This window comes from Miscanthus floridulus, chromosome 9 (genome assembly GCF_019320115.1).
Source record: "Miscanthus floridulus cultivar M001 chromosome 9, ASM1932011v1, whole genome shotgun sequence".
NCBI lineage: Eukaryota > Viridiplantae > Streptophyta > Magnoliopsida > Poales > Poaceae > Miscanthus > Miscanthus floridulus.
Window position 1 is genome coordinate 54,465,875 of NC_089588.1, and position 22,088 is coordinate 54,487,962.

The 22,088-nt window shown below is 40.1% G+C and overlaps 1 protein-coding gene across 1 annotated transcript; it reads left to right on the plus strand.

Annotated features, from left to right (window-relative positions):
* The first annotated feature begins 8,289 nt into the window (after positions 1 to 8,289).
* On the plus strand, positions 8,290 to 20,609 carry LOC136481943 (protein ZINC INDUCED FACILITATOR-LIKE 1-like). Its single transcript, XM_066479217.1, has 17 exons — positions 8,290 to 8,464; positions 8,953 to 8,993; positions 9,476 to 9,536; positions 9,644 to 9,746; positions 9,857 to 9,959; positions 10,050 to 10,103; positions 10,196 to 10,258; positions 10,352 to 10,401; positions 10,481 to 10,556; positions 11,428 to 11,628; positions 12,759 to 12,846; positions 18,509 to 18,594; positions 18,683 to 18,790; positions 19,134 to 19,178; positions 19,266 to 19,354; positions 19,953 to 19,996; positions 20,445 to 20,609. The coding sequence occupies exons 1-17, from the start codon at positions 8,290 to 8,292 to the stop codon at positions 20,546 to 20,548; spliced, it is 1,491 nt and encodes a 496-aa protein (XP_066335314.1). The 3' UTR covers positions 20,549 to 20,609.
* The last annotated feature ends 1,479 nt before the right edge of the window (positions 20,610 to 22,088 follow it).

Consider the following 22,088-nt stretch of genomic DNA (forward strand, 5'->3'; position numbering starts at 1 on the left):
AATTAGGGCTATACATAAACGGCCGAGGGCAAATTGCGTCGGTGACTAGGGCGAACCACGTCGGTGACATCAACAGCGCGGTTCGCCCTGGTGTGATTGTTTAGCATTAACGATAACGATAATACGAATGTTGATCAACTAGGCCACGAGAAAGGGCGGTGTGATAAGAGTGGCGGTGCTCCACTCCGCCGTATATATGTTTGTACACATGGGTGAACGAGGGCGGCGGTGCTCCGCCGTATACATAGAAACACATGGGTGAACGAGGGCGGCGGTGCTCCCCCGTATACATAGAAACGCATGACGTATAAACCATGTGAACCATGTAGTCATTCATCATATGAGAAAATTCTATGCTGATAATGTAAGTATAAGTCATTATGAAATGTAAGTATATGTGTCTTATTGCTAATATAACCAGAGAGAATTACTCCCGAAGAGGTTCACAACAACATGCCAAAAATGATCGAACGAGGGCAGCGGAACCGGCCTAAACCCTAGGGCGAATGAGGGCGGCGGTGCTCCGCCGCCTAAACCCTAGGGCAAACGAGGGCGGCGGTGCTTCGCCGTATACATAGAAACGCAATAATGATAAACTAACATATATGCAATAATGTACCCCATTGGCTAAAAAGTACCTTATATTGTTTAGTCAAAATTAAATTGTTTTAAGTTTGATCAAATTTATAAAAAAATACTTTGCTATTTATGATATCAAATTAGTATCATTCAGTTTATTATCATGTAATATAATTTCACAGTATAATCTATTTAGTATAATAAGTGATGATATTTTTCTCTATATGAACTTGGTCAAAATTATCATAGTTTTTTTAACTGAAATCATGGAGCATTGCTTCCCAGCACTTTATTAACCATAAACAAAATACAAGAAAGTTAGCGAAGTGCTAACTATTTCGACCAAACCTATATATAAGATCTTTCTTTTTATGATGGACATCACTGTTTTTTATGTTCATTGAAGTGAAATCTTCAATGATCAACTGCAGTCTGATCAAATGTGTTTGATCGGCGCGCGGATCCGAGATCGAGCAAGCTAGCACAGCGTGCTCCTCATCATGATCGATCTGTTGGTCACGGTGTAGCCTGGAGATGGAACGGAGCAAGCAGCTAGCGTACCTTGGGAATCGGCGAAGAACGTACGGTACCGGTGTGGCCGCGCGTCTGGCGGGGGCGGCCGGGCAGCAGTGGCGCCACGAGGTCGTCGGCGCGCGGGGTGGCGTGGGGACCGCGGACGCGCGCGAGGCGGTGGCGGCGACCGACGTTGGGCGGGGTGGTGGCGGCGTCCTCGGTGTGGCGGGCGGAGTGGCGTGGGCGCAGGGGAGAGGAATCGGCGAAGAACGCAAGGAAGAAGATGGCAGTGGTATATATATGCCACGCCCCTTTACTCCCGGTGCCATCCCCCCACCGGGAGTAAAGGTACTTTACTCCCGGTGCGTGTTACCAACCGGGAGTAAAGGTATACCTTTACTCCCGGTTGGTAACACGCACCGGGAGTAAAGGGTTTTTTTTGGCAGGCCACGAAACTGCAGCCCACCTTTACTCCCGGGTGGGCTTCCCACCCGGGAGTAAAGGTGGCCTGCAGTTTCGTTTCCCGCCTGTTTTAAGCAATAGTCTTGTTAAATACAATAGAAATGCAATAGTTTTTGTTAAATACATAGTAAATTAAATAAAAAGGCATAAAATTATTTTGTTAAAAATACGAATTTTCTTTTTGTTTATTGCACATAGGAAAAATCTATAACCTAACTTTTTTTATTTTTTGTTAGAATTATAAAACATAATGTAACTAATATTTATTATTTCGTTAATGCAAAAATGTAGTGTTTAATTAAAATTGTTAAAACTATTGGTTTTGGACAGAAAATTTGTTTTCACATCATTTTAACGTTAATATTTTAATTTTTCATCACTTAGTATCCTAATTTACCTTTTTTAGAGAGAAATCCCACCAAATCAAACATTGATTTAATTTGAAACATGACATAATAAACATCTGAATTCACAATTATTACATAATATCTCAAACACACACTATATTAAATCACTATATCATCAAGTGGGCACAGCAGTGAACTTCTTCTTTACGTATGTCCCTTGGTTATGATCGCTTCGTAACCATGGAGTGTCCTCATCATTTACCAAGATGCTAGGGTCTTTGTTCACTTTGAAGGGCGGAATTCGGTCATCCTTTTCATATTCTTCTGACATGTCCGACTTGTCCTCAATTCCCACGATGACTCTTTTCCCTGAAAGAACTATGTGGCGCTTTGGCTCTTTGGTTGAGTCATTATCGGTTTTCCCTCTTTTTGGTTTGGTAGACATATCATTGACATAGAACACCTGATTCACATCCTTGGCAAGGACGAATGGTTCGTCTTTGTACCCAATATTACTAAGGTCTACTGTTGTCATTCCATACTCGTTGTCTACTGTTACCCCGCCTCCGGTCACCTTGACCCATTGGCACTTGAACAATGGGATCTTCAAAGTAGGTGCATATTCTAGTTCCCATATTTCATCTATGCGTCCATAATATGTCTGCTTATTCCCATTCGGGTCTGTGGCATCTATGCGGACACCACTGTTTTGGTTGGTACTCCTTTTATCTTGGGCTACTGTGTAGAATATGTTCCCATTTATCTCGTACCCTTTGTATGTGACGATATGCCATGATGGTTGCATAGCCAATAAATACAGTTGCTCATGGATGCTCTCATCACCTTGACATTTTTTTTGCAACCAACCGCCGAAAGTTTCCATATGCTTATGCGTAATCCAAGCTTTAGTCTTCCCTGGAAACTCGGATCGTAAGAGATCCTTGTGTGTCTCAATATACAGATCTACCAAAGAGGAGTTCTGTAGAACTGTGTAGTGCGCTTTATTGAAATAATCATCATCCATACCAATATATGTTTTCCTCCCTAGTGTCCCCTTTCCGCTTAGTCTCCCCTCATGTCTCGATTCAGGAACACCAATCGAGTCAAGGTCGGGAATAAAGTCAACACAGAACTCAATGACCTCTTCTGTTCCATAGCCCTTGGCGATGCTTCCTTCTGGGCGAGCACGGTTGTGAACATATTTCTTCAGGACTCCCATGAATCTCTCTAAGGGGAACATGTTGTGTAGGAACATAGGACCGAGAGTGAAAATCTCCTTAACTAGGTGAACTAGGAGGTGTGTCATAATATCAACGAAGGAAGGAGGGAACACCAACTCAAAGCTGACGAGACATTGAACCACATCATTCTGTAGTTTAGCTAGATCAGTTGGATCAATTGCCTTCTGAGAAATTGCATTGAGGAATGCACATAGCTTCACGGTGGCTAGACGTACATTTGGAGGTAGAATTCCTCTTAATGCAACTGGAAGTAATTGCGTCATGAGAACGTGACAGTCATAGGACTTTAAGTTACAAAATTTCTTCTCTGGCACATTTATAATACCCTTTATATTCGAGGAGAATCCAGATGGTACCTTGATGTTATTTAAGCATTCAAACATGATTTCCTTCTCCTCTTTGCTTAGAGTGTAGCTAGTAGGACGTAAGTAATGGCGTCCATCATTTGTCTTCTCTGGATGCAGGTTGTCTCTTTCTCTCAAACAACGCAGGTCCTGTCGTGCTTCAAATGTGTCCTTAGGCTTTCCATACACACCCATAAAGCCTAGCAGGTTCACACAAAGATTCTTCGTCAGGTGCATCACGTCGATCGAGCTACGGACCTCCAGGACTTGCCAATAGGGTAGGTCCCAAAATATGGACTTCTTCTTCCACATGGGTGCGTGACCGTTAGCGTCTTTCGGAATAGGTTGGCTTCCATGTCCTTTTCCAAAGACGACTTTCACATCATTGACCATATCGAGTACATCCTCACCGGTTCGGTTGCGAGGCTTGGTCAGGTGGTCTGCCTTCCCTTTAAAATGCTTGCCTTTCTTTCTTACGGGGTGATTTGCAGGAAGAAATCGACGATGGCCAAGGTACACGACCTTTCGACATTTTTTCAAGAATACACCTCTAATATCACCGAAGCAGTGTGTGCATGCATTATATCCCTTGTTTGACTGTCCTGAAAGATTACTTAGAGCAGGCCAATCATTGATTATTATGAACAACAATGCTCGCAGATCAAAGTGTTCCTGTTTGTACTCATCCCACACACGTACACCTTCTTTATTCCACAAAATGAGAAGTTCGTCAATAAGTGGTCTCAGGTACACATCGATGTCATTGCCAGGTTGCTTCGGGCCTTGGATGAGCACAGGCATCATAATGAACTTCCGCTTCATGCATAACCAAGGAGGAATGTTGTAGATACTTAGAGTAACAGGCCAAGTACTATGACTACTGTTCTGCTCTCCAAAAGGATTGATACCATCTGTACTTAAAGCAAACCTTAAGTTTCTTGTGTCATTTGCAAACTCCGGGAATTCTCTGTCGATTGCTCTCCACTGGGACCCATCATCAGGGTGTCTCAACATATTGTCTACCTTACGGTCTTCTTTGTGCCATCGTAACAATTTTGCATGTTCTTTGTTTCTGAACAGACGTTTCAAGCGTGGTATTATAGGAGCATACCACATAACCTTGGTAGGGATTTTCTTACGCGGACGTTCGCCCTCAACATCACCAGGGTCATCTCGCCTGATCTTATACCGCGACGCATGGCATACCGGGCATGCATCCAATTTCTCGTACTCTTTGCCACGGTACAGGATGCAGTCATTAGGACATGCATGTATCTTCTCTATTTCTAGCCCCATAGGACAGACAACTTGTTTTGCTTCGTAGGTAGTGGCGGGCAATTCATTGTACTTTGGAAGCATCTTCTTTTGGATTTTTAGTAACTCTCCAAATCCCTTGTCAGATACACCATTCTTTGCCTTCCATTGCAGCAATTCTAGTGTGGTTTCCAACTTTTTCTGCCCTGCATCACAAGTTGGGTACAACAATTTCTTGTGATCTTCTAGCATCTGCTCGAACTTGATCTTCTCTTTTTCACTTTCACATTCTCTTTGTGCGTCACGAATAACCTGAGAAAGATCATCAGCCGGCTCATCTTCTGCGGCTACCTCTTCTTCAGCTTCTCCCATTGCAGTATCATTGAAGCACGCACCATCAGGAATAATATCATTGTCGTCCCATTGTTCTTCTTCACCTTCTTCCATTACAACACCGGTTTCTCCGTGCTTTGTCCAACAAATATAGTTTGGCATGAAACCCGACTTGAACAAGTGTGAATGAAGAGTCCTTGAGCAAGGATATTCTACCGTATTCTTACATATGGCACATGGACAGCACATGAAACCGTCGCGTTTGTTTGCCTCGGCCGCACGTAACAAAGAATACACGCCGTCAATGAACTCTTGGGAGCGGCGATCAGCATTATACATCTAATGACGGCTCATCTGCATTACATGACATAAATATCATATTAAAACCTAGATCATAATTAATTATTTATACAACATGCGTGCCACCACAAAAGATACAAATTTATGAAAGAATCGCTACAATGTAGACAATCCCAACTACCACTAAAAGAACTAAAGCTAAAATACATTTCAGGAGCACAAGGATTTCGCGACCAATCTCAACTAAAACAGACAGATCCCCCGATTGTGCAACATCTTTGGGCTTCTTCGGCTGGATCACTGCCTCATTAGCCGCCGTATCTGCCTGTTGTGCAAGATATTTTTGCACGAGTTCAACATACTCTTCCTCCCAGTAGAAGCCTGAACATCGTCCACTGCCATCCCACTGAAATTAAAACAAAAAATTAGAACTTTAATCACAACCATCATGAAAATAGGTATAAACTAACCATAATCATTAAATACGATAAAATAACTCACATTGCGATCCGGACACTTGTAGAAGATACGATCCTTGTTGGGACCCTCCTTCTTCACTCGGTACTCCATCACAATCTTCATCTCATCACGACACTTGCCGCATGGAATGAGAGGAAGGCCCGGCCTAAGTCGCTTTGGAAACCCATGAGAGGCCGAGGACCCGGAAGCAGTTGCCATCTACTCTCTATACTCATTTTTTAATACACTATAAATTTCTCCTTTTATAAACAAATAAAATTAAGAAACTATAAAATTATCTAAATCTCTAAACAATGATATTTTTAATGGTCATTGTGTTCTCGTCTTTTACTGCGGCAGGTAAGTAATTCACATGATATTTCCGCAAATTAACAGAAGAATGGGAGTGTACTAGTTGAACTTGCTTACGTGATCATCTCGGCGAGCATTTCTCCACCGGACGGCACCGTACTTGGTCAAGGAAGAGCCCCGATTCTACGAGGAAGGGAACACGGTCTTCCACGACCGTTGTCGCTCTCCCTCGTAGAATCAAAGCTCCTCCTTAACGTTCGTTACCGTTCGGCAGAGAACATGCTCGCCGACATGAACACGGTCCGCTAGTTCAACTAGTACGGATTTTCTATAATTTTCTAAGTTTTTCATTTCATAGAAAGTTAAAATAAAAAGTACGGTGATTGACAGACTACTGCGACGATATCGGGACATGTGAATAAATAACCATCCGTACTAGTTGAACTTGCTTACGTGATCATCTCGGCGAGCATTTCTCCACCGGACGGCACCGTACTTGGTCAAGGAAGAGCTCCGATTCTACGAGAAGGGAACACGGTCTTCCACGACCGTTGCCGCTCTCCCTCGTAGAATCAAAGCTCCTCCTTGACGTCCGTTACCGCTCGGCAGAGAACATGGTCGCCGAGATGAACACGGTCCGCAAGTTCAACTAGCTACTTTAACCTTCTTTCATGTAAATATGCAAGCTTGAAGTGATTTTGAGCTCAAATTGCTTACAAATGAAAAAAACCACAATAAAGAACCATATATATATATAGTGAACAAAATGAGATAAGACAATGGTGAAAATGAGAGTATGAGATTGGTAACCTTTACAACTGAAGAATCGACGGAGAAATCGAAGAAATCGACGGAGGAATCGAAGAATGGATGGAGGAACAATGGAGGGAGGGAGGAAGCAAGAACACTACTGCAGTGAGCTTCAAAATATGCTGAGCTCGGGCTTGGGGAGGAAGGAGACGGCCGGGTTATAAAGGGGAGACCTTTAGTCCCGGTTGGTGGCTCCAACCGGGACTAAAGGTAACTTTCCAACCCCGGGCGCAGCCACGGCCCGGGAGTAGACCTTTAGTCCCGGTTGGAGCCACCAACCGGGAGTAAAAGTATACCTTTAGTCCCGGTTGGTGGCTCCAACCGGGACTAAAGGTCCCTGCCACCTCTGTCTGGCGCAGTAGTAGCCGTTGGGCAGGGACCTTTAGTCCCGGTTGGAGCCACCAACCGGGACTAAAGATATCTCTAGTCCCGGGCGCAAAAAATTCCGGGACTAGAGCCCATTTTGGTCGAGGATCAAAGGTCTGTTCTCTACTAGTGGTTGTGCGTGAGGCAGGTTTAAATCTCATTGGATGCACTTATTGGAAGTACTTCAGAGAAAAGGGCTTGCGATAGCTATAATATTTGTGGGGGTTGTGACAGCCTTGTAAATCGATTTTGACTCTCTAAAAATCTTTTGTGGAGTAGTGATGGCGTGCATGCACCAACGGGCCGGGGCGTGTGGGCCTGACATGGTTGTCCTGGCCCATGTAGGCATGGAAAAGTGACAAATCATGCTAGTCCACATAGTAGAATGACCCCTTAGCATGTCTTACCTACCGTTAATGGAATCTTAACCCCCAGCAAACATTCCACCATTACCGACAGTTAGCTCATCGAGGTCCTTTAGTACACAGAGACGATCACAGCCGCATGTACTGCTGTGCTGTGCTTGTGCAACTGCACAACAAAGTATGGATGCCAGTAGCAGTAATTTATGAGGGTGACAACGTGCGTTCGTAAACTTTTATCGCCAAGGATTAGTTGGGGTCCGTTGTGCGCATGTATGTAGCTTTTTCTGTAAATTATTTTATAGCCTCTAGTAGCATGATAAGATAACATTCGAAATTTCAACGTATAAGAAAGCATTGGTTAATTTATGAATATCAGACAACGTGCTTACCAAAAGTTTAGGGGACACATGCCTTACCGAATAAAGGTGGAGCGACTTTAGTTTCTAGTGGTTGGAGTCCTTTATTTGTCTAGGGTAATTCCCATGCCGGAACACATGCAACGCACGTCATTTTGCGCACAGCACTATTCTGCCGCGCGGCCAGATCGCAAGGGAGCTATAGCTAGTTGCTGCACGTAGCTAGCTTAGCTGAGAAGAAATTCGAGATGGCCGGCTGCAGTGAAGGCGAGGCGGCGGTGCCGTTGCTGGAGGAACAGGAACAGCCCACGGCGGTGTACTTCGATGGCTGCCCTGGGTGCATCATCGACCGCGAGAAGGCGGAGAGCACGGGGATCCCATACTGGCGCTTCTTCCACATCTGGATCATCAACCTCGTCGTTTGTATGCATAATCCCTCCTCCCATGTTCTTTTTCCCTTTGATTTACAAGTTTTTTTTTGTTCTTTTGATCTGTGGCTGTGCTGAACGATTTATCACTCAGTTTGTTCTTAGTATGTTCCAAGTTATTACTCTTTGTATACACGCTGCACATTCGCGCAGCTGCATGCTCTGCCAGCGTGAATTTCATAGATGACGATGGAATAAGTAATTAGCTCCTTATTATTAGTGTTAGAAGCCTGTGTTCTATGTGAACAAATATGTTAAACATTTGTTTTTTTTTTCACATAGAACACAGGGTTCTACTAGTGAACAAATATGTTAATACTCATAATGATGTGCAGCAAATTGATCTATAGATGACAAATACTTGTTTCTTTCTATTTTTCTGCATATCTCTTCATCCATTCTGTTGCTACCCATTACATTCCTGTGTATATTATTGTTAGTTCGGAATGTTGATTGCTAACTCTTTTGCCCTTTGAATTTCAGGTTTGCCAATATCATCAATATTTCCATTCATATACTTCATGGTATATATGTTCAAATTTCAGACTGCCTTTATGTCATCGTCATGCATGAATGACACCTTGCGCATTGCATTGCCTTTCTGAGTTCTTTCTCGGCTCTAGATTTTGTAGTATCCACCTTGTATAATTCATTCATTTATGTGTTTTTTGTTGAACTGTAATATCAACAATGTTGAAATATATTAGCATATATTCATTCTCATACTATACCTTCCAGACATCAAAGTTTGGTTTGATATGATAGGTAGCAACTTCAAGTGTACTAATGGAAAGATTTATGTGTGGTCAAGTTTTTCTCTAAATTTGAGTTGTAGTGTGGTATGTGCACTCCTCCACATGAACCATGTAAATTTTCTAGTCAGCCTACTGCGAAGTATAATAGGACTCCATATCTGCATATATTGACATGTTATGATATAAGTATTGTACTAGCTCTTTTTAGCAAACATGGTCCACCTTGAGTTTGAGTTTGTTCTTGATAACAGATAAGAGACCTGCATGTTGCCAAACGAGTAGAAGATATTGGATTCTATGCGGGTTTCGTAGGTAAGAACTTCCCTAGTGATTTAACTGCTTTTAGTCCTAAAACTTTCTAAAAAGAACACTAACTTTCTTATGTATTTCAATGGCCTACGTATTCTTAATTTTCGCAGGTGCTTCATTAATGCTCGGTAGAGCCTTAACTTCTACCTTTTGGGGAATGGTAGCAGACCGTATTGGGAGGAAGCCAGTTATTGTGTTTGGAATTTTTACTACGTTAGTATTTTTTATTCATAATACTAAATAAAGCTAGCTGTAGTGAGGAATCTTGAACTGTCTTTTGTGTTGTATCTCTGCTTATTTGTGGCCTATTACTTCTTTATCAGGCTTGTCTTCAATACTTTGTTTGGACTGAGTGTCCACTACTGGATGGCACTAGCTACCAGATTTCTTCTTGGTTCTTTGAATGGATTACTTGGAACCTTAAGAGTATGATATATATTAATAACCAATTTACTTAAATTTCTTCATTGAACCCAACAATGGTATAGTTATTAACAAGACAACTGATATTTGCAGGCCTATGCTGTTGAGGTTTCTCGACCTGAGCATCATGCTATTGGATTGTCACTTGTAAGAACTACACATATCATAGCTGTATGGTTAATTTCCAATATATTTATAAAGGGAACATTTCAAATGATATACTTGTTTTATATGATTAGATTAGCACTTCATGGGCAATAGGTCTTATTCTTGGGCCATCCATTGGTGGCTATCTTGCACAGGTATTCGTTAATTCCTTAGAAATTTGGAGTTTTATTCATATCCCACATAATCATGCATCCATGTTATTCTTATTCTTTTCTTCCAATTGACAGCCAACAGAGAAATATCCAAAATTGTTTCCTGCCAACTCATTGTTTGGAAGGTAATCGTGTAACATATGCGTGTACTTCAATTAATTTAATATAATTTTACTTCAGCTTACAAATTCTTAAACTTAATAGGTTTCCATATTTCTTACCTTGTTTATGCATAACGGTCTTTTGCCTTGGTATTCTGTTGAGCTGTGTTTGTCTCCAGGTACGTGTGGTTAACAAGTGCTATTATTTTCTTATATATAGAGAACTAGCATAGAGAACTAGAAATGACAAATAAGCCTCGATTTGGAAGTTGGAATGTATGTAAGTTTATAGTTATTGTATAGGAGACCATTCTCATATCAGGATAACTTTGCTCCATTCTGAGCTATATGTTGATCATGTATGTGTAGTGAATGTGAGGTATTGTGTATAGTGTGCATCTCCAATATTCTTTCTTAGCATATCATTTACATATACTAGTCAAAGAATGAGTGTGCTCTCCTTTGCTTCAAAACTACAAGCACACGGTCTACCGTAGATGATACACAATGATGGACCATATTGTTTATGAAAAGTCACCAAAATAGCTCTGAGCTATGGATCACACTTGGGTAGTTTATCACCGCCAGGTCTTATTAAGAACTAGCACAAATATATTTTCTCTGCACCAGCTCCAAGTGTAATGCGGAGGATCTAGTGTTATTCTAATATCTTTTTTGAGCTAGTAGGATGGCTAGGTGGATAAGATAAATCATTAAGAATGGAAGGAGCTACAGAGACCGGTCTTCTATTAGATATTTTTTAGTCCTATCATTTTTTTTATTTTTTGTGTTATGTTCTACTTTTATGACTGATCAGCTAATGATGCTCAGAGATTTATTTCTATTAAAAGGACTATTCGCCTTAAATGGTCATTTAGTCCATTTACACACCATTTCCTTTAAATTGGCCATTTATCGTGTTTAAATGATTGTTTTGTCTGTTTAAGTACTTGTTTAGCCCAGATAATGGCTAAACAGCAAGTGACTGACTGTTTACCATTTAACGTTAGGATAACATTGGTTAAAGGTAGTGTTACCAATTTGTTTCAGGAGACATTGCATACACACAAACTTGAGAAAGAGCAAGATCAGGCAACAAAGACTATTAATGGCTATTTGGCTGGTGCTGAAGAGAATGTTGAGCAACATATCACTTTGACTATGAATAAGAACTTGTTTAAAAATTGGCCATTAATGTCTTCTATTGTTCTCTTTTGTATCGCTGGCTTTGATGACATGACATATATGGAGGTATAATTTTACAGTTTCATATACATTTGCCATTTTCATTGATATACATTCAATATTGATATTGTATATGAAAAAGATATCATTTAAGAATAAGATAGTTATCCTCTCTACTAAACACAATTTAATAACCCTTTTTATGGATACAACTTTTTTACTTATGAAAGTATATACATAAGGAGATATTTTTCACCAGTTGTACTGAACCTTTCTTGAAGAGGCTGAAATTGAGCTAGAGAAGATAGATTAGCCTATGGCAAAAGCTATTGAATGAGAAAATAATTTATCTCTAGTTTCTATTCCATGTTTGGAAGCATCAGCTGCCATCCCATTTTATTTCCAGCATGCACATCCGTTCTGATTCATTTCTCTTATATATACTACAACCAATACCATGTTTCAGAAATAAAATGTTTTTCTTGAAAAACTGTAGTACCTTACAAAAATTTGAAGATATCTGACAATAATAATTGTGCACTTCTAGAGGTCTCAATATAAATGTAAAAATAGAGATAATTCAATAGTTCTCTATTATTTAGATTAAAAATAAGTCAAACACTAATTAAAATGTGTTGTTGTTCAGTTGTGTGAATCAGTTAAATACGAACAACATTTAGCTATTTTACTGTACATATTACCACAGATATTCATAAATTATATTTCACTTTGACTTTGTCCTAAGTGAAATTCCTTTAACTTTGACCAAGTTTATGAAAAAATCACCATTATCTACAACATTATATTAGTTTCATTAAGTTCATCATGAAATATGTTTTGATAGTGCATTTATTTTTAACTTGTACATGTTACTGTATTTTTTCTAAAAACTTGGTCAAAATAGAGAAGTTTGACTTAGGACAAAACTAAAGTGTACTATAATTTGAAATGGAGGGGTCGCCTTAACATTGAGAGGATTGAAGAATGCATCCCAACATTGTGATAATTCCTTATTTTATCCTTTTTCCCTTTCTCATCATTGTTTACTTTTATCATTTTGTGCAGATTGCTATTGTCTGAAACAAATAATGGAGTTTTGATTTTTTTTCTGAATGTTATTAAATTTTTGAAAGAGATATAAGCTATTTTACCATGAAATTAGCATCTGTCCACTAATAGTTTAAATAACATTGCAGTTGTTTCCTCTATGGGCTGAAAGTGACAGAAGTTATGGCGGACTAAGTCTACTATCTGAGGATGTTGGTCAAGTATTTGCAATTACAGGTATATAAATATTGTTTTGAGATAAGGTATAATTAAAAATTGTTATCAACCATACCATGTTATTAATAAATTTAATATTCTTGATAAAATCTCAGTATATTTGGTATAACGCGCGTGATATATTTGTGATGAGCCTCTCCGGCAGTATATATAGAGGATGGGGACTTAGAGGGCCAGGTGCCTCTTGGATACATATTTGCGTAACAGATTACAATATTTTAACTACTAAATGTATTATAATTTCACATCCCCACACTCATAGCACGAGCATCACAAATGGTCTGAATAGAGAAGTCAAAGACTGGCATCTCTCACAGCCGTATTATAGATGCTGCGACTAGATTAGGAATTGAGAATTAGCTCATGCAGATGATAGCCCATTTTATTGCCAAAGTAACCGAGGTCGAGGTGGACATGTTTCAACTTGTGCAGGGAGGAGTAGGTCAAAATCATCAATAGAGGCACACAAGTACACACAATCAAAGGCTTCTCACTGATGATTGCAGCACGTCATTGAAAAAGATCTAGTTGGCTAGAGGAGGGGGTTGAATATCCTATCAAAAAAGTTGTACAAAAGCACAAACTAAAGCAAAGTGGTTAAATAAAAACACAATCCTAATAGCCACTACTTTGCCTAGCCTACTCATAGCAAAGCAAGCCTCCTAAACAATTCTAGTAACAAGGCGAACTACCACTAGAGCACGTCAACCACATAAGAGGCTAGCAACTACCCTAGTTAAGCCAAGCAAGAAAACAACTAAAGTAGCTACATTACTCAACTAGAGAGCCTCTATAAACTAGGAGCTACACAAGCAACAACACAACAAGCTAAGTACAATAAGTGAAGCACAAGGTAGATGAGCAAACCACTGAGGGCAAGAGGGACATAAGATTTATCCCCGTGGTTTAGTTGCTTGCTGGCAACCTACATCCTCATCGAGGTGGGTCTTTTGGTGATTATTCACAATCTAACAAGCCTCTCAAGCTTGACCCAAGCGTGTGTGCCTCAAGAAGTCAATCAACCAAGAGCACACTGACTAGCCATGAGCATTCCACTACAGTTGTTCTTCGTGATCTCTCATGGAGTGAGCACAATACCCCTCACAACCAACTCAACTAGAGACACCAAACAATCACCACAAGTTGCTCAACGATCCACTTCTACTCCAAAACATCTATGTGGCAACAACCACCAAGAGTAAAAACAAACCCGCAACCCATGATGAACTAATGCCACTAGATGCAAACTCTCTAGGAAAATGCATTATATCTTCTTCCAATCTCACTTTCGATCAATCTCTAAGCAAGGGAGTGAGTGGGAAGTGTTCTTGAGTTATCAAGGGAGGTGTCTATCAGTTAGAATGCCAAGAGAGCCTCCAATCCCGAGCACACCGCATTGGAGCTGGCTAGAAATAGCTTCTGCAGGGTCACTAGAAATCTACAGTGACCATCGTAAAAGACTCACTAGAGAAAGGTATAATGAAATCTAACGGCTGAGATTGAGTCGATCTAGCCGTTGCTAGCGCGCCTTCTCCGGTGCACTAGTGGAGTCACCACTGCAGAATTCTAGTGGCCTACCATAGGCTTGGTCTGAGACTAGCTGATGGTCCAATGGTTGACTAAACATTCCTTTGGAGGTCCTCCGGTGGCCATCACCAGAGAAATTCGACAGGGTCTGGACTTTCTATTCCCCCAATTCGAGAGCTCTAGGGGCTCATCGTAAAACTTTGGTGGCCCCCACTGGGAAGTTTGATGGATCTTTTAAATCTCTCGCACACTACCCCTATGCAGGCCTTTCTTTGATGCCCCAGGCACGACACCACTGGACAATTCCAGTTGCTACCTAACAGCGTGAACAAATTAGCTCATTAGGGTTTAACACTCAGTGCTTTCTTTGGTGCTTCTCCAGAAGAACACTAGACATTTTTGGGGGTACAAAAAAATCTGTACCAAGCACTTCTCTTAAATTATTTTCAAATGCACTAACTCCAAATGTGTTCCAAACTTGAAAACCACCCCTTAAGCATTGAGTTAGCTTTTTGAAAGCATTTTCACTTGCTTTCTCACCATGTCAATAGGTCCAACGAATATGCAAAGTTAGTTCAAACTAGTGCCACTAGATAATCGTCTTCGCCTTAGAGTTCCCCTCTTAATAGTACGGCTATCTATCCTAAAACTCTATTGCATCTTAGTCAGCAAAATGAAAACCACTAGCATATTCCCTTGCCTTCGGCTTGTTTTCATCTCCTTCTTCTCTCCAAGTTTGAGCCTTGCTTCATATGGCTTGATCTACATCTCCACCATCTCCTAGCCTTGCTCATCACCTCATGTGGACCCTACCACAATCACAACTCATTGAACACATTAGTCCACTAGCGAACACTCAATTACCAAAACTAAACTTAGGGCTTTTACTAGTGACCCTGTAAGGGACCGTGATGCCTAAGAGGGGGTGGTGAATTAGGCAACTTAAAACTCTAACTCTAACTAAGGACTCTAATTTCACCTAGTCAAAACCTATGCAAAAGATAAACTATCTAAATGTGCAATTACGGTTTTGCTAGGTGTGATGCTATCTCTACCGCAAAAGGAGTTATGCAACCTAGGTTCCAAACCTATCAACTAGCCTATTACTAAGCTAGGAAAGTAAAGCACACACCAAGATTGCAATATAAATGCGGAAGCTAAAGAGTAAGGTAGAGATATGCAAACTTCTGTCGATGACTCTAGTATATTTACCGAGGTATCGAGAAGCACGCAAGCTTCCCCATAGTCCTCGTTGGAGCCCCTCTCAAGGAATACCTCATAAGGGCCAAGCTCCTGGTTAGGTAACTCTATGGATAGCCTCGGGCCTTCTCCACGCCCAAGTGGGGCTCCGATGTGCCTTCCAGCAAGCCTCTCCCAGATGCTCCCCGCCGTCTTCACTATCAAGCTTCCGGCCGAACCGCCGTGGGCCTTATTCCCTTCGGTACACGGTGGTGGCCACACCACAAACACGGTTGGTGTGATCTCCCAAGACTACAAGCCCCTTCTATATACAACAATGGTGCGCGCAAGCACCAAGTGATAAGAGGCATGCAAACCTCACTAAACACTAGGCCTAAAACTAGAGCAAGCGCATAAGCGGTGGTCTAATCAACCTAAGCACTTCGCAAAGCACCTACGCTAATCACCTAATGAATCACTAAGCACTATGCAAGTGGAGATCACTAAAATGGTGTATCAACACCCTTGGAATGTTTCCTTAGCTCTCCACATCTCAAATGGCTAGTTGGGGCGTCTATTTATAAGCCCCACCGAGAAAGTAGCCGTTGAGGGTGAAACCCAGCTTTCTGCTACTGACCGAACGTTGTTGTCGTCTTGACCGGATGCGTCCAGTCGCCCCGACCGTTCGAGCGTGCGCGTTGATTGGACTCTGGGCCGAGTCTGGTCTCACTCGATCGGACGCATCCGGTGGCGCTGGCGCCGCTCTGGAACCACCCTAGTCACGATCGGACGTTGTACTTTGTGCGTTCGGTCATCTAGTGCCGCTGCGTCCGGTCACGCTGAAAACATTGCCGTGACGAAGAACAGTGTCATTGGTGCGTCCGGTCACTACTTCGCTCAGCGTCCGGTCATAGCTGCTGACGCCTGCTCTTGCCGAGCAACTGATCGGACGCGTCCGGTCACCTCTGTTCGAGCACGTTTCTTCGTGATCTTGTGTCCGGCTTGGTTCCCATCTTCGTGCTTGGACTATGCTTGATATCTTGGGTCTTCTCATGTGCTTCTAGGGTCTTGCTTAAGGTGTTGATCATTGGATCATCATGTCGCCTTCGTCCAAGTCACGTCTTGCACCCTATTGAACTACAAAACAATTACTTGCAAATTCATTAGTCCAATTTGGTTGTGTTGGTCACCAAACACCAAAATCCAAAGTAAATGGGCCTAGGGTCCATTTTCCTTACAGACCTAATTGAATGGTGAAGAGCACCATGGTTCCTTGAACACATCAATGAAAGTTCACACCTTCATCCATCAGGAACATCGGTGATGATGTCAAAAGGTGTTAGCAGTGCACGGACATGGATCTAGAGCCTGTGTTTGAAGGAGGACCACCAGCATGTGTGGCATCATTCTTTTATAGGTAGCGACTTTGAAGTTGACTTGATCAGAAGTGTCCTCATTATCAGTGGGTTGGTTTCATGAGTGAGCATCAAACAATTGGTGAATAGGGCAATGCAACATGATCTCTAATAGATAAAAACAACAGTAGCATCTACATAGCATACCAGACCACAGTAGCATCTACATAGCGTACCAGACTGCAATGACACCGTACCGACAGTGCAGCCGAGTGAGGCATGACACAACATGGTTGATGGTGGCACCAGGGCTCGGCCCCACCACTACAATGATATAACACAACATGGCATGTGATGGCTATGTTGCCTGATGATGCACATGTGACAATGTCACCCCATGCTACTTGGTGATGACACACAGAGCAGATAAACTAGATCAGCCCAACCTATAAAACTTCAAGGGTGCTACCCCTGATGGAATGGACTCTCCTCTTGAGAGGCACAATAAGAGGGAGAAGTACTACTAGTCTTTCCAGAGATGAATAAATCAAAATTATGGAGGTGGGGTGCTCAGCCTCCTCAACTACAAGGTCCATGTAAGTCACACATGATTTCAAAGGTTGGGCCATATGCTGACTATGAAGTTGGTATCTCAAGAGGAGATAAGGGTGCCACTCTACTCATCTATAAAAATTGGTTAAAAAACAGCTCTAATGCCGTCCAACTGTTGTTGTTGCGTTGGCGGTGGCACCACAACATGTCAACATCTGATGCCTTCACCAGCACTGAGGTGGCTGCATTGGAGGAGCTCGCTAGGGCATTGTTGATCATGAACCAGCACATATGTTTTTGCTCATGCTACCAAAAGAGTCGGGTAGATCAGGGGCGCCTCATGCACCATCAACGGATATGTTAACAGAATGAGCACATGACCTAGGCTTCGCTTTGTTATGTGGACTTCAGCATTTTCAGAAGTGGGCCACATATATACACCTGCCTCTCAAAATCAGATTTATAGAGGTTCTTGCTTATGCCTCTAAAAATTTGCTAATCTTTATATATACGGACCTCTGTAGCTCTCCCCTCTAAAATTAGATTTATAGAAGAATGTCTTGGACAAGTGGTCCTATAGTGTGCTTTAGAGACGACATTTTTAGACCACCTCTGAAAATAAAATAAGGAAAATAAAATAAGGCATTGCTAGGAAGTCTGAGGTTCATTAACAAACACTAACTCAACATTGGAAATCAAGGTATCCAAAGTATTCTTCAACTGCAGCCATTTATATAGCTCCAACTATCATATAAATCTTGTTTGATGCCCGGAATAACGAGGCAACTATCATGGCCTGTTTCCATGTGAACAGAAGAATTTCAATGTCTTACCATATGGCAAGTTTGGAGAGTGTGTCAAGCTAAGTAGTGTAAAATTCATGGTTAACATAATTATTCTCATTTTGCAGGCAATGATGAAATTTTATTGCCAAGTTTTTTAAGATGAAACCATTTAGATTTGACTTAGAAACATGTTTAACAATGATTGTTTTTAGTTTATAGCATTGCACCACTTATAGTTATGAAATATTCCATCTTCAATTGCAGGTGGCAGCATTCTTCTGTATCAAACTTTTATTTTTCCTCATATTGTGAAAATTTTGGGACCTGTCACTACATCCCGTGTCGTGGCTGTGAGTACAAATTAATGTGCCTTTTATAGTTTCTGTTGATAATTAAAATTCCATTTCACTAATTTCACATGCTATGATGATCTTGCAGTTTTCATCTATGGTGCTTCTATTTACTTATCCATCCATGACACATCTCTCAGGATTTTGGTTGTCTATAGTGCTAAATGTTGCATCAGCACTAAAAGCCAATTTTGTCGTAAGTGCCCTAATTTAATAACCATGCTATTTCCCTTCTATTAGAATATTTAAATGTGGATGCTAAGATACCTGTGTAGTGTAATGTTCCACAGGTTCCGACTTTCTCCCATCCATAATAAGTATCTTATTTTTATAATTCTAGTGTATATACGATAAACCATATTGAAATGGAACTTTAATAAGTTTTGTATATAGTTAGAATGCAAAGATTTAATGAAGTATCCAACTTTTGCTTTTTCCCATTGTAAGAGTTGGTTCAGTTGGATTATGTGTTTTCTATATCAAGCTTTGTATTGATCAGTGTCTTACTAACACCATTCCTTCTTGCACACATATGCTAGGTTACAATTATTACATGCTCATTAATTCTTCAAAATAATTCTGTGGTATGTGCCTTTACATCCTGTTGCATTTATACCAGTTCACTTACATATACAACTTTTTGAGATATTTTTCCTATGCATTCAACACAGACTCAATATCAAAGAGCTACAGCAAATGGCTTAGCAACTACTTTATTGTCGTTTTCAAAAGCACTTGCTCCAGTTGGAGGGGGTATTGTGTAAGTGAAATTTTAATTAGTCATTTGCTAAAATTAAGTGTTCATCTCTGTTTTAGATTATCAAGCTGACTGGGAGTATTCTTTTTGTAAAAGTTAGCACATACATGTCAAGGTTTGCTTAAAAGGAAATACAATAATATTAAAATATGAACATGGTGTGTGAATACCATATGACCCAAATTTAACTTATATGTAAAAAGAAAATATGATGAAAATATTTTTATGTTTGTTTTAGTTTAGCTTTAGTGTAGTAGCTAACAATTTTTGTCCATTTTGAATAACCTTTATATCTAATGTTGTGACACAGACTTACTTTTACGATAGTTCCTTAGTGTGAATGCATATATATAAAAGCATGGTTGTCATTGATGTATATGTCATCTTTTACAATTATTATATAGTTGCATAGTCGATATGTTCAGTGAGGAAATTTATGCAGTCCAGTGTGTGTCTTTACTATCTACATAATTTTCCTGAAGTCAAATGCATTGACAAGAGTTTTAATTAGTACTGAAATATTTATCTACCTGCAATATTAAATATAATGATTCAATTGATAGTTCTCATGGGTTTAAATTATAGTGATTTGTCAATGCAGGTTTTCATGGGTGCAGAAACGTCAACATGCTTTCTTCTTTCCAGGTAAGCGCTGACAATATATTTTGTTATAAAACTGACTAAGAAATAAGATTTTTGAAATTGCATTTATAAAGTAGGTGCAAAAATGAGTTCTCAAGGGCCATATTTTTCCATGAAACTACTACACAAAAAATATTGTTTTATACAACAATTTTGAGTAACTAGACTACCCTTCCACAAATTTTTCGAAAAGGTAGTCATATCCTACTGCTACAAGTCGTTGGTTTTGCCAGGATTCGGCAGGCAGAGGGTACCAACAGGCCAGGCCAACTTTGTCCATTAGACTGTGGCAAACTATATTTTTAATCACGTGGTCATCACAACATCGAGCAGATCAAATTCACTGTTTGGAAACATTTTATTTAAAAGATTTCTATGTTACCCGTTCACTTGAACTAGAGGTGTACAGCATGAAAAAGATTCTTATTGACAAACGTAACTTAATATGCAGGTGACCAAATGTTGTTCTTCCTTATGGACCTCATAATGTTCATCGCACTAATTTGGACATTCAAGCCATTTCTATCCTTGCCGGAGCAACTCTCTTCAAGTTAATTAGCCAATCCAGTCCTGACTTTTCAAAGAGGCCTGGGACAAAACAAAGTTGGAGAACCAATGTTTGAATGCTAAGCTTATCTCAATGGCAAAAGACAATAATGTCCTGCAAAGAAAAAAAGTTGCAAAGCAATCTTCATTACACATTGGTCTTGTATCATTTTTCATTTCCAGATAAGTACTCTGCAGATATATTTCCACGAAGAAAAAAATATGTATATATATGAGCAGTTACTGATCTGGGTAGAGAATGGACGAGTAGAAAGAGATCATTTTAGCTGGAATACATGAATCAGTGAGAGTACATGGCTGGAATCATTATGGGCACCGGACCAAGTTTCTGTAGCACCAACACCAAGTAAGATCCAAACTATAAAGTATTGGTGGCTGAAAAGTATAAAGTATTGGTGGCTGAACTTCTGCTATAGCATTATATAAGCTACAGAGAGTTGAGCAAAGGGCTGTAGCTTCTTTTGAACCCAGTATAATCACTGAGATTGAATTCCATCACTTGCCTGTATCTGTTAGCTTGATGTTTCAACCACTGTTGAGCTCTTAGAAGATACTATTTGTTACCAATTCGTCAAGATTAGGGACCGCACACTGAGAATAAACTAAAATAAAAAAAATGGATAAACTACTACAAAACCATCAAACTACTGCCACTGGTTCAGAAATAATTTTTACGGACACCTCTTATTTCTTTCAAGGATGGTTTACTTAGCAAACCGTTTGTAACTATCCCAGGGAGCACTGTAGCTTATATTCTGCCCTTAGAAATACATTTCTAGGGACGGTTTATTAAGTAAACCGTCACTAAGAATATATCTATTTTCAGGCATGGTTGGTTATGTCAATCACCCCTAAAAATCAATTTTCAAAGGCATGGTTGTGAGCACAAATAAATTCATAACTTTTTCAAATGAAGTCGGATGAAGACAAAATTTATATCAAAATTATAGAGCTCGACGAGATCTAAAACTTTGTAGTTGATGAAATTTTTATCCAAGATCGTTTAGGAGCCAAGATATATATATTAAGTTTCGGATTTCAAATTTTAAAATTTTGAATTTTTCAAATGTCCTTGAATGCAGAAATATCCTATATCAAGGTTGTAGTGCTCAACGAGACCTTAAACTTTGTAGTTGAAAATTTTCTCATTTAAAATTGTTTACGAGTGAAAATATTAATTACAAGATTAGTACATATTAGTACAAATAGATAACATCATATGATTAGTAACAAGTGACTTTGTGGCGTGGTGGATGGAGATAGAATGCGCGATGTGATAGGTTGTAGGTTTGAATCCCGGTGTCTTCACAAAATCTTGCAAGCTATTATCAGTCCTCTGGGCTTCCGAGCACATCAAAAATATTTTGTCTTATTTTAATAGAATTCTAAATTACTTTTAAAATTCTGAATTTTTTTTAGGGAAACCCTGAAAATCGAATTTAAAGGGTGGCTTTCTTAACAGAACCATCCCCAAAAATCAATTTCTAGCATCGGTTTTAAAACCGCCCCAGAAAATCACTTCTTTTAC

Coding starts and splice junctions, on each gene's coding strand:
- LOC136481943 (XM_066479217.1), top strand. CDS start 8,290: ATGGCCGGCTGCAGTGAAGGCGAGGCGGCGGTGCCGTTGCTGGAGGAA. Junction 8,994..9,475: donor TTCCATTCATATACTTCATG/GTATATATGTTC, acceptor TCTTGATAACAG/ATAAGAGACCTGCATGTTGC. Junction 9,537..9,643: donor ATTCTATGCGGGTTTCGTAG/GTAAGAACTTCC, acceptor TAATTTTCGCAG/GTGCTTCATTAATGCTCGGT.